General features: G+C 45.0%; 1 protein-coding gene across 1 annotated transcript; it reads left to right on the top strand.

Moving 5' to 3' along the window:
* Positions 1-2,388: 2,388 nt before the first annotated feature.
* Positions 2,389-4,368, top strand: POU3F2 (POU class 3 homeobox 2). The gene has a single exon (XM_050949313.1). The coding sequence runs from the start codon at positions 2,460-2,462 to the stop codon at positions 3,687-3,689; it is 1,230 nt and encodes a 409-aa protein (XP_050805270.1). The 5' UTR covers positions 2,389-2,459; the 3' UTR covers positions 3,690-4,368.
* Positions 4,369-12,965: the final 8,597 nt, after the last annotated feature.

The following is a 12,965-nucleotide window of genomic DNA, read 5'->3' as shown; positions in this document are numbered from 1 at the left end:
TATTAAACACGCGGAACAGCGATTGTATTCGTCGACCCTGGCTCTTCGTCTGTGCATAACTGGAGGGGAGGGGGAGAGCGAGAGAGACGCAGGGAACTTTTAAGTTGCATATGGCTGATTTCAGATTGCTTCACCGTATACAGAAATTCTAATGTCTGATTCCTGCTCTCTGCTCAGTGTCTTGTGTGTTTTGTCCAGTTGAGAGGTAAGTTTCGCCATATAGAAATATGAGCTGGGGATAAATATGTGAGATACACCTGCCTTAGGTTATGGCAGAAGTGACTTTCTCTAAGAATAACATTTGTAACCACCCCGAGGCACATAAATACACTTTAAAAACTGAACTTGCAAATAAGCCATTCTGTAGCCTGAGTCCTGAAGTACTTTCATTCGGTATTTGAAGAAAAACCAGTTCAAATCCAGCCTTGAAAAAGCATTTCCGACCAATAGTAAATTAGACCAGTGCTTTTCTCCTGCTGTATGCTATGCTGTGGTTCTAATCAGGCGTTGTTGGTTGTTTTAGTGGAAGTTTGTTGTACGTTTTGCTTGTTTTTATATCCACGCAATGGACTATACCTGATTTGGACAAACTGCACCAGCATTTCAGCATCGAACTGTAACTGTCCTTAAAACGCGACCAAAATATGATTTCTATCGTGGAAATAATTCAGAGACATAAAGTATAAATTGACTTTTCATAATACCTGCAGAGCAGACAACATTGCTCTTTGCTTGTCTTCCTCAAGCCACAGGTGAGGAAAAATTTCGAGCAGAATCTCCCCTTCCTTGCTGCTTAAGTGACTTTCACATGGGCCAAGTTGACTCCTGGTTGAACAATCTCTTAATATGTCGTTAAACTAAGGAAGCCAGGGCCCCTGCAGGAGTATCTTGCTAACACTAACTAGCCTGTTTATGCTGTCTCTCTGTGAATGTTTGTGTGCATCAGCCTGTCCACACACTCACACGGAGGACTATTTCCAGCCAAACTGTCTTTCAAGGGCTGTATGTTAAGTATGGTGATTTATAAATAACTCTCAGAAAAAAGCTGGTTCTTGTTAGTAGTAATAAATTCTCCAGTCTGCACTATTGTACTATTTTGATTAAGATACTTTGAGTCTACAGCGCAGCCCCTCTACCCCCCGAAGTTTATTTTCAAGATAAAGTTTTGATTTCCACTTAAAAATGGGAAATGAACTCTTTACCACAGCTAACCCGAGTACCACTCATTCCTAAGAGATCCGCATCCAGTTCCACAATGTCCTTCTTTCCTGTTTGGGCAGCAACTTGTTTATCTTTTTGTAAGCGCGCAGAAAACCAGAGTCGCTGAAGCTGATCTGTAAACACTACTGTCCCCCAGTGCCTGGGGAAGTCTATAGCTGCCGGACTGCCGGGGTTTTGTGATTTGCAAGGTATTAAGCCCTGAAACTCTTTGCTGGGTGCTTTGTCCCGGATAGCACCTGCTGCTGGGGCAGTTTGGGAATTGCCACAGCCTCTTGTCCCCTCCAGAGTGCAGCTGCACCCGTCATCACCCGCTTGCATTGTGGTCCTGGAGCAGCGACTTTCCACCGGGCTGCTGACTGTAAAGACTATAGCGGAATCGCATTCGCCCACCCCCTCGGATCTTTCCAACCCTCCCTGTATCTACAAACCAGCAGGCTCTGTTTTTTTTTAAAGTGTCTCTAACAAAGTTGCATTTTTTAAAAAATCGTAAGGAGTCGGCGCGTGGATGGAGGAAGGGGGGGGGGGGAATTCACCACGAGTCAACAGAGCAGCATTGATGAAGAGCTAGTGTGACTTGCAGAGCGAACAAATTACTGTGGTAAAGTGATCTCACTCTTGTACCAGTGCCATCCCTGCAATCCAGCCCATGGTTAAAGATATTCCAGTCAACAGCTCGCGCTCTGCGCAGCGTGTGCGTGCACAAAAGCAAACAGCGTTTAAAGCATGCAACGAGCCAGCCAGGTTTGCAATGATGCAAGCAACAGGAGAGCAACATGCGTCTCCTCCAGGACTTGCATTGCGTATGGCCAGAGTGGAGTGTACTTGCTTCTCCTGTGTTCAGAGGGTTTAGTAGGGTCGGTGCGCTGAGAATCATCCCCTCCCCCGCATCTCCCCCTCCCTTCCCCCGTCCATGTGGTTGCAAGCAGCCAAGCTCCTTTTCCCCCCTTAGAGTTTGGTTACAAAAAGGGAGCGAGCGGTTGTGGGGCGGGGTGTAGGCGCCGCGGCGTGGGCCAATCGGCGGTTCCCCCGGAGCCGGTTGCCAGAGGTCTCCACGTAAATCAAAGCGGCGGGAGCCAATGGGTGGGCGCGGGAGGGAGGAGCCGGGACGCGTGCCTTTGCAGTGGGCTCTGCCAAGGGGACTTTGGGGGGAGCGAAAGGAGAGAGGAGCCCGAGGCGAAAAAGTAGCTGTCAAATGCGCGGCTCCTTTAACCAGAGCGATCAGTCCGGCTCGGAGAGTCATGGCGACCACAGCGTCTAACCACTACAGCCTGCTCACCTCCAGCTCCTCCATGGTGCATGCGGAGCCGCCGGGGAGCATGCAGCCGGGCGCCGGCTACAGGGATGCACAGACGCTGGTGCAGGCGGACTACACGCTGCAGAGCAACGGGCACCCGCTCAGCCACGCTCACCAATGGATCACGGCGTTGTCCCACGGTGGGGGAGGCGGCGGCGGCGGGGACTCGCCCTGGTCCACCAGCCCCCTGGGCCAGCAGGACATCAAGCCCTCGGTGGTGCAGTCCGGGGGCCGGGGGGACGAGCTGCAGCAGCACCAGCAGCAGCAGCAGCACCAGCAGCAGCAGGGGAGACCGCCCCACCTGGTGCATCACGCCGGCAGCCACCACGCCGCCGCCGGGGCATGGAGGACGGGCGCCTCGGCTCACCTGCCGCCCAGCATGGCCTCCTCGAACGGGGGGCAAGCAGGGCTGCTCTACTCCCAGCCCCCGGGCTTCACGGTCAACGGGATGCTGAGCTCCGGCCAGCCGGGCTTGCACCACCACGGCCTGAGGGATGCCCACGATGAGCAGCAGCAGCACCACGGCGGAGAGCACCCCGGGGGGCACCCGCAGCAGCACCCTCCGCACCAGCAGCAGCAGCACCCCGGGGGCGGCGGCGGGGGCCACCACGACCCCCACTCGGACGAGGACACGCCGACCTCGGACGACCTGGAGCAGTTCGCCAAGCAGTTCAAGCAGCGCCGGATCAAACTGGGATTTACCCAAGCGGACGTGGGCTTGGCCCTGGGCACCCTGTACGGGAACGTCTTCTCGCAGACCACCATCTGCAGGTTCGAGGCCCTGCAGCTGAGCTTCAAGAACATGTGCAAGCTGAAGCCTTTGTTGAACAAGTGGTTGGAGGAGGCGGACTCGTCCTCGGGCAGCCCCACCAGCATAGACAAGATCGCAGCCCAGGGGCGCAAGAGGAAAAAGCGCACCTCCATCGAGGTGAGCGTCAAGGGAGCCCTGGAGAGCCACTTCCTCAAGTGCCCCAAGCCCTCTGCCCAGGAGATCACCTCGCTGGCGGACAGCCTACAGCTGGAGAAAGAGGTGGTGCGAGTGTGGTTTTGTAACAGGAGACAGAAAGAGAAACGCATGACTCCCCCGGGAGGGACTCTGCCCGGAGCCGAGGATGTATATGGGGCAAGTAGGGACACTCCACCACACCACGGGGTGCAGACGCCTGTGCAGTGAACTCACATGGGGGATGGCGGGGGGAGGGGGGTATTGACCCCCCCAATTCCCACCCCTCCAACTTTTGATCGTTCTTTTTTCTTTTTTTTTCTCTCTTTTTTTTTTTTTTTTTACGTTTTCTCCTATCTTAAAAACAGAGAAAAAAAACTGCACTGGACTATCCCGTAAACGGTAGCAGGTGAAATGATGTGTTTTGATCTTTACAGGCGAGTGCCCATGCAATGGAGTGGAGTGAGTATCACACACAAACAGACATGAGACAGACAGATACACGCACAGTGTCAGGCACTGAGAGAAATATTTCACAAAAACTAAATTAATTACGAAAAAAGAATGGAATCGACTCCGAGCCCTGCTAAACACAAAGGCAGCTTTAATCTTGGAATGATGCTCAGTATAGGCACATGCTGCTGTGTTTATTTGATGTGGCTCCCCACTAGGAATAAAACAATGAATCCCTTTTGATGTAGACAGTATTTAACCATTTGAATTTGCACTGCAAGAAAATTGAAGTTTACATTAACAAGTACATTTTTTCCTACCTTGATTTTGCAAATGACTTGCATTTCCCCCGATGAGCGATAGGCAACCATTGACCAGCCTACAAAATGTTACTGTTATAGTCCTTGCTTTCTTTATGTGTATATGTGAATTTTTGTTATAAACAAGTCTTCTTACATATGTGTAATGTTTATTTTCTCCTTTTACCATAGCAAATATATATATAAACACAAACGACTGCCACTTTCAAGAGAGCTGACTCTCACAGACGCTTAAAACGTGCCTTCAGAGGCAAGAGTCCAGTTTGGAAGAGAATAATGAAAACCAATTACGTAAACTTCATTTTCAGGCAGTGTTTTGGGGTTGGGGACAGTAAAAGAAAAATGAATAGTGACAGATTGCTTCATTTTAGGGAGGAAGGCCCGTTGTGAAAGCCCTCGGGGGAAATGTTGTGGAGGTTAAATGTATGTTTAGAGTTTTCCAACAGAAAGAAAGTGACACTCTGAAGAGAACCTGCGGGGGGGTGGGGAGTTAACTTCAGACATCCCATATGTAAAGTTCTCTGTGTGCTTTTGGTATTCCTATTTACATCGCACTGGAGTAGATGCGCTGATGTCAGCCTCTAAACTTTGTTTTATTGAGCAGTTTCAACAAAAAGATATAAGCAGAAAAAACGGAGAACTTGCATATATATACGTAACACACAACACACGGTTCTGGCTGCATGTCTAGTGCATTTATTGTTGCTTTACTTTCCATATTTATTTTTCAGCTCATATATAACAATCCCACGCTCTTTGCTCAACTCGCTGCTCCATTCATTGCACGAAAGGACTAGCTTAAGTTGGGCAGCCTTATCTCTTTCACTGGAGGGAACCAAATTGATTGGGAAAATGCCATTTTCAATTCCTCTTTTCTTCCCTTCGTTGAGAGCTTTAAAGTGCATTTCTTGACCTTAGCTTGACGGGAAACGGTTAACTTTCCAAAAACAAAAGGCTATGGAGGGGAAGAAAACTTGAAACAGTGGCTGTGCATGAGATGCGGGGGAGACATTAAACTGTGCTAGCTACAAATTCACAAATGAACTATCTAATCAGCACAAAAGGGCGCTGTCATAGCGGAAAAAGCTTTTTTCACAATATGAAAAGTTTGCTTAGTTGAATGTTTGGCAATTATGGAGAAAAAATGTGAAACATTCTCTAGATGAACTATCATCTCAACGGTGAATTCAGTAGGTAGGGCTTTAGAATATGTTCCTCATTGTCTCTTTAAGCGCCTGTCACATCTGGTTGTCTCTTTTATTTTCTTAGTGAGTAAATGGCGAGTTCTATTAGGCATATTTATTTGCCTTTATTCTGTTTTTGTCCCCAGCGATTGTCATAACGATACAGGCACTGAGATTTTTTGGATGTATTCAGCTATTTGCTATTTAGAGTGCTGAGGACTAGCTCCCAGTGATTCAGATCAGGACAGATCCAGTGGTAAAGGGAGGAAATGAACTTTTAGACACATTAATATGTGGGTAAGGTCAGAAAAACAGAGTTCAAAGGATGTTTGTGAAAAAGCCTCTAACTCTAAATAGGTTTACTTAATAATAATAAAAAAGTTACCACGCAAACCTTACTACTATGTATATATGTTTAATATTTGTCCTTTGAACTGCAGAAATAGTTTAAATGTTTTCTTTGTCTATTTTTCTTTGTTTCTTTTTTTTAAAATGCTACCCAGGGAAATATTTTCATATCATTTTTAAGTGGTCTGCCTCAATGTATATTTATTTCTTTTAAAGCAAACAGGTTCTGGAAACTGTTTTTCTGTAGCTTTAAATGAGTAGGTAAACAAAATCTATATGGGATGTAATTTTTTTTAAAGAATTATTTTGTTTCCGTCTCTAAAAATACTTTGTTTTGGTACATTTGGATGTGCTTGTGGGGAAAAATAAAAACGCAGAGATCCTTATATATTTATGTTAAAGTAATATTTTATTATCTACATAAAACAGAAATGCACAATACCTTCATAGTTTGTTCTACTTATTGAAATATCTGTAATTTGTTTTTAAAGGTAGCACTGATTTGCATAGCTCTTAAAATCCGGAGGGGAGGCGAACACCCTAGTACCTATACTGAGTTGTACTTCCTTTCTACTTAATGGGATTTTGGAGTAAGTGTTATGGAGATATCGACAGGTTCCGCGTTTATAACGTCCAGAGCCTTTTAGCCGTTTTCATTTTGTCTTGCCAAATCTAACCGCGGCAGTGTATTTGTAAGCATTGAATCCCATGCTTGTAGGAGTGTCCTTCCTTTGATGCTTCTCTAAAGAGCTCTGCTTTCGAAGCTAGTGGTCTCGTTCTCGTGGAAAGCATGTGGGAGAGTGGCCAATATTTACTCCGCTCTAGTCAGCTCTTAATTTAAGAGCAAAGGCGGAGCTTAATTAGGAGGAGTCCTGTTAAAAACAACTAGCTTTAAAGAAAAGCTCTGTCCAGTGACTTCCGGGGGGATGCACACCCCTAGAACCCCTGGGTTGTCTGGGTTGGGGAAACGAGTTGAATTTTGAAGCGATTGACAAAGCGGAGTGTTAGTTGGTTCCAGTGGCCCTGAAGAGAGTAAAAGGGAACAATGCTGTATAAAAAAGTAACAAGTAGTCTAGTAATGGCGATAGCGGGCGCGGGGGGATGGGCAGCGGTTAGCTACAGCTGCGCTGTTTGTAACAAATTGGTCACGTTAAAGTGAAAGAGCGCCGTGTTAAAGGAGCCCCTTTTGGAGCCTAGCTTACTGGTGGGCGAAATCAAACTGAGCCCTGTTAACACGTGCTCATGTGTTAAAATCCTTTTTGGTTTGCTCGGTTTAATAAATACAATATCCCCCTTTTAACGCTAGTTTCTAGGCGTGTTAGATTTCATCATCGTTTCTAACTCCTACACTCGTCCCAAACAGATTCGTCTAAATGATTTTATCCGTAGCTCGGGAGCGAGGTGTTTTGTGGCCGCAGACATGCTGATGGGTAAAGTGTTTAAGCTGGGTATAGATTTAAAGTCTTAGGTCAATATTCCAGAGAACTGGCTGCAGAAAACAAGCAGCATCTGCCCTCTGCAGGACATTTCGGTGGACTTGGAGGAAATATTTTCTTCTGACAACAGGGCCTTGTTAACTCGAAACAATCACGTGGCAGCTGGACAAGCTGTGACTTTGAGTTTTTGATGGACACCTGCCTTTCATATCTGAGCAACAGTCTGCCTCCGACTCCAGCCCCTTCACCTCTAGTTTGAGCAGCGCCGGGTTAACCGGAGTTTGATACTGGACTGTTTTTTAAACACTGAGTAGAGTAGCACTGGAAGGAGATGAGCATCTTTCCAAAGACTTTTCGCCCTCTAGCCACAATGAACAAGCTTTTACCACCACACCCTAAAGAAAAACCTAATCCCAATCAGCCGAACTAGGAATTTCAGATTCTTATTTTGCTATCGGTAAATTAAACAAAAATTAGAAAGAAACAGTTACTAAGATTGCAGTTTTCCGCAGGTTAGAGGGAGAGGAAATATAGCACCGTAACACTGCGTGCGGTTTAGAGCTGGGTTGACGCACCTATTTATATCAGAGACCCTGCTTTGTAGATCAGATGTCAACAACAAGATGCTATTGCCTCTGCTCACTCCCTCTAAAGGAGGCCGAAGCCTGCAGGCAGAATTACATTTTTTTATTATTATAAAGGGCTTTTCTTTTCCATTTCTATTAAGGCACCGGTAACTGAGAAGCAGCCAATATTATCTGAGTAGCAACACAAAATATTTTGTTGCAACCCAGACCCCTGAGAGTAAGTTTCACTTCTGCGAGGAGAATGGCTTGGCTCTCACTTCATTCCTCGATCTTCTGGTTTGCGTAGGGGCTTTAGAAATCTAGCCTGAGTTCTAGGCACTAACTGAAGAAAGGGGTTGAGGGGACGAACCGCGGTAGTTGTAGAGAAAGAGAAAGAGTGTCCAATATTTAGCGAATTGGCTGCAGAAGCCTTGGTGGAATGCAGGACAGGGGCTTGGTGTGTGTGTATATATATATATATATAAAACGACAGGCTATTGCAGAAGTTGTTTATTAATTTATTTATCATAAAGAGATCTATAGACAGACTTAAAAAAAAACAAACCCTGTATTCAGTTGAGTTTTATTTTAAAAATAAAACAGAAAAAGGAGCTACAGTACGGTTGTTGTAGATCCTGTAGACGAGCTCAATTTTTGCGGGCCAAATTCAATAGAATAGGAACCTGCAGAAAAGCTAGATTTTAAAAAGGGGGGGTTATTCCCTCCTTGTTATCCTGGTGTTTTAAGAAAATCAAAAGCTGGTTTGCCCTGCCGAATTTTTATTTATTTTTTAAGTTGCAGTTTTATGTTTACGTTTTGTTTGCCCCATGTGACAAGTGAATATGTAAATTACACTGATTTAAAATGGGTTCTACATCTACAAGGCCATATGCGCGTTCGAGCAAATCAGTGTCTAACTATGTCCATATGTAGCTATGTACACACGCATTTATGTTAGCACTCTCGTTTCTTCTTCTCCAGCGACAAAGTTCACTTTCTTTGAATTAACTCTGTCATTTATTTTAAACAGCTGTAAACTCCAAAACAAAGAAACCCCCAACAAAAATTCAGTCGCAGCCTGTGTCGCTTTCTTTCTTTCTTTCCCGTCCATGGCGTTTTTGCTTCTGATATAATTAAAATGGGTTATTTGTAAATCAAGGACAGATCCTTTACAGAGAGACCAATTAACTGAGGAGCAGAAATCCACCTCTTTCTTAAAGTTTATTCCACCCACGTCTTTCGGAGCTTTTATAGCTCTTTGTTCTGGTGTTAAAGAAAAACGTGCATATTCCATTCTAGTAGGGAGAGAAAATTATCTTTCTACAGCTGCCCATTATGGTGAGCCCGTCTTGAGAGCAGAATGAACTGTATGTGTAAAATATGAAAGTTAGCGCATTAAAAAGTACCCCAATAGATACCCCCCAAAAGAGCCAGATGTCACAGATTTTTTTTTTAACCACAGAAAGAAGGGGGAGTCGTAAGTGCCCATTGGCAGCCGACTCTCTGAACAATATGTTGGTTGGGGGGATATAGTTGATGAACTGAGATCTTACGGCAAATATTTAAAATGAAAATCAACTGTAGCTTATAAACAAATCTCCGCTCCCTTTTATAATACGGATCTCCCCCCGCCCTTTTAAAAGAGATGGGCTCCTTTAAAGCATTGTGATGCAGTGGTATTCTGGAAAGGAGGAAAAGTTGCCTACAATTTTTGTAACGGATATTTTTTAATGACCATATTTTAGTTCGTAGGCAGTTTTATGTTCCCTAGGAAATATCTGCTCATCAAAAGCGCTATTTTGGGGGACACACCTCTCTTAAGTGTTCGGTTACATTGTTTTGGAAGAAAAATACCTTTTTCTTGAAAAAGTTCCTTTTTTAATCTGTAAATGGAAAAGCAAAATCCTGCAAAGTTCTATTCAATAACTTGAAAGTGTGAGTATTTGTACAATTGCCTCCCTAGAATACAGTGGACTCTACAGTGTGTTCCAAATGTATTAAACAACAGCAATCAAATTACAGCTCAGCAGCATTCAGCCTAATAGTTGATGCACTTTGTTGTACTTTGAATAGCAAGTTTGGGGGGAGGGATAATCGTAGTTTCGAAAGCATTAAGATTAAGAGAAAAGCACAAGCTCCTTCCCAATTTATGCCTCTCATTAAAAAAGTTACCATGGCTGTAAAACTAGTCTAAATTGTTTTGCGTGGATTTTCATAAAATAGTTTAACCTAAGTTAAAAGTCCCTTTTCGACAGTAACAAAGTTCTAACTGCAAAGTTCATAAAGATAAACATCAAAGTCTATTAACCCCTGTTTTATAAACACCCAATTGTGCTCAGCTTTCATACAGCGCTTCAAGCACTGGGGGATTGGATATGCCATATGCAGCCCATAAAGTTGAGCCTATATCACACCTTGTAAACCCATCGGGGATGTGCCTCCAGATTTGCAGAAGTCTCTCTCGATAGCAAAGGATTTTCGCTGCCAATATTATGGCACAGGCTAGTTCCGTTTCCCCATTTGGGGGTGGGTAAAATCGAGTACATCCAGGGACAAAAATGTAGAATTCTGCGGGCTAAACTGAATGCGGGTGGAGACAGTTTTGCAGTGTGCTGCCAAAAGGAGCAAGATCGCCTCAAATCCCTGTTGGGGGAAATATGTACCCTTTGTTCAAAATAAACTACAGGGGAGGAAATGAAAGGCAAGGTGATCGCAGTTATTAGGAGCTTTGGAGCAGCCATCGCTGCTGACTTTAAACCCCGAACAAAACAGCGTTAAATACACAATGGGATACTACGGATCATTTCTGCTGGGTGTGACAAAGAGCTTTTACGCAGGATGCAAACAACAGTAGCTAACAGCGGCCCACACACCAGACCGGGAAAGGATCAGCAAATATAAAAATCAATTTACAAATGGAACACACGCTGAAATAGACCCGTTTCACAACTCAAACGTAGAACCTGGACCCAGCTCGGCCAGCTAAATTTGACCTTATTCTTCATGAAACCTAAAGGGGGAAGGGAAGGAAATGTCCTTACTGTGCAATGCTGGTTTGGGTCTGCAGCACCCCATTCCGGATACGCTGGCAAATAATCTGGCGAATATAAAATGAAGTTAGACTAAAATGTGGTGCATGCAATTTGTCTGCTCTACAAGTCGCAGCTAAGACACTGCTGTGTCCCCCAAGGATTTCAGGGGCATAACTGACGGTTAGAATAGCAGAATTTAATAAAATGAACTGCATATTTGCGAGATTTATTATCAGCATTGTAGGTGGGTTTGAGTAATTTAGAGAGGTCTCTGGCAAGAGGAGGTGGTCAGATAGCCCGTATGAATAGAACAACGATATTTAAAACAAATAGAAAAGCCGATCAGGAGCGCATTGAAAGGATGCTAGGCCGTGGTTCTGCTACCAGTGGCTCTACCAGATTTCTTGGCTAGTTCTAAGCGGATGGCAGTCCTGGCTTTAGTGTTTAAGGGGAGAAACTCGGGCAGAGTCCGCGCTGCAAACCCGTTTGTAAGATTTCCTCTCTCCCTCACTCCAGAACTTGCAAGAGACTCATATGAAAGTTAGGGCTTGTCTTAGGCTGCCTGAGTCATTCATTAATTCTCTTTCCCTCCTTGGTTCATTCATGGCTACAGTCATTCATTGCCAAGTCCACGGAGGCATCAGCTCCTTGGTCAGTAGGGGAGACATACAAACAAGGATGGTGCTATTTATTTCCCTCTGCCTGTGGATTTCTAAGACATTCAAGCAGGCACAATCAAACTAATTTGTATTTGATTGTTTGGGCGGACGGGGGTGAGTTTTATTGCACTAAGCATTCAAGCACGCACGCATCGCTGATTACCAGTATACATTAAATAAAGTTGTTTGTACACATTGTCTTACCACATATAGGCAGTCTTATTATTCTAATTACTCTAATTAGTGAATTGAAATGTTTTCTACTTGATTTGAGGAGACAGTGATTAGTTCTGTTACTTCTTTTAACTCTTATTTCATGGGAAACTGTTGATGCATGTTCCAATTACTTTAGTTTTCTCTTGAATATAGTGCGGGCGAACAGTATAATGAACACGATCAACCTCGGTGGGCGGCAACTTTGATCTGTTCCCCCAACTTGAAAGAGCTTCCATTTTTTTCGGATAGATTTTTTTCTTTTTGCCTTAATCATACAGATATATTTTAAACGCTAGATTTCAAACTACCATCAATAATGCCTTATAGCCCATACAGTGCAATGCGGGCTCCCTTTCCCCAGTGCTTTGGCGTATAATGGTCGTAGCATTTACTTTAAAAAAAGCTATCTTGAGTATATTTTCTGGAAATCCATTTCATAAGCTTTAAATTAATGTTACTATTAACTGATAAGATCAGTTCATCAAACACGTTACTTCGATAGGGAATTGTAATTAAACCCTTAATCCTGTTGGAGACTTTTTTTTCTTTAAACACTTTTTTTTTTTCAAGAATGGAAGGGGTTCAAAGTTGAGCATCGCAAGTCCAGCAGGGGGATTAATTCGTTATCTAAATAACCATCTTGCCTATTGATCCAATATACTTTTTTGTTTTTACCTTTGGTGTTTATCTGCGAGGCACTGAAAACGAGGATATTACAAAGCGAGCAATTTGGATGCAAGGCGCCTCCCTCTCCGTTTGCGGAACCAGAGACTGGCTACTTCGGGATAAGAAAAACGCCTCTTTTATTGATGGGTTTCCCCTCCTGGCTGTGGTCTGGTACCTATAAACAGGGGGAAATGGCCCGTCAATACGTAGCCGTCCAGATGTGGAGGGAAATTGTGGCGTTACCTGGGGGACTCTCCGGCCTAGGCTGCTTATATTCACACTCGGATTAGCCGGGCTCTGGAGCCCTGTACATAACCCGCTCCCCAGTGCCCGCCGCACAAAGGGGGGCACCTCAAAGAGCCTTTTCCAAATGACCCCGCGGCTGCTGAGATCCCTTAAAACCGCCGCGCCGCCCCGCGCCGCAGCCCTGCCCCGAGCCGGGGGCGCGGGTGAAACCGGCTCCTCTGCGGATTGTGCGGAGGGCTCGGGGGGAGGGCCTGGGGGTGAGCGCGTCTCCGCCTTTGTACGGGCGGCGGGGGGAAGCCCCGGGCGGGGCTGGGGAGTCCAGCGCCTCGAGCGGAGCCGGCTGCTCGGCTCTTTAGCTCAAGCGCTGCCTCCCCGCCAGCC

This window comes from Gopherus flavomarginatus, chromosome 4 (assembly GCF_025201925.1).
Source record: "Gopherus flavomarginatus isolate rGopFla2 chromosome 4, rGopFla2.mat.asm, whole genome shotgun sequence".
NCBI lineage: Eukaryota > Metazoa > Chordata > Testudines > Testudinidae > Gopherus > Gopherus flavomarginatus.
The sequence above is the reverse complement of the archived record's forward strand: the minus strand, read 5'-3'. Positions and strand labels throughout refer to the sequence as shown.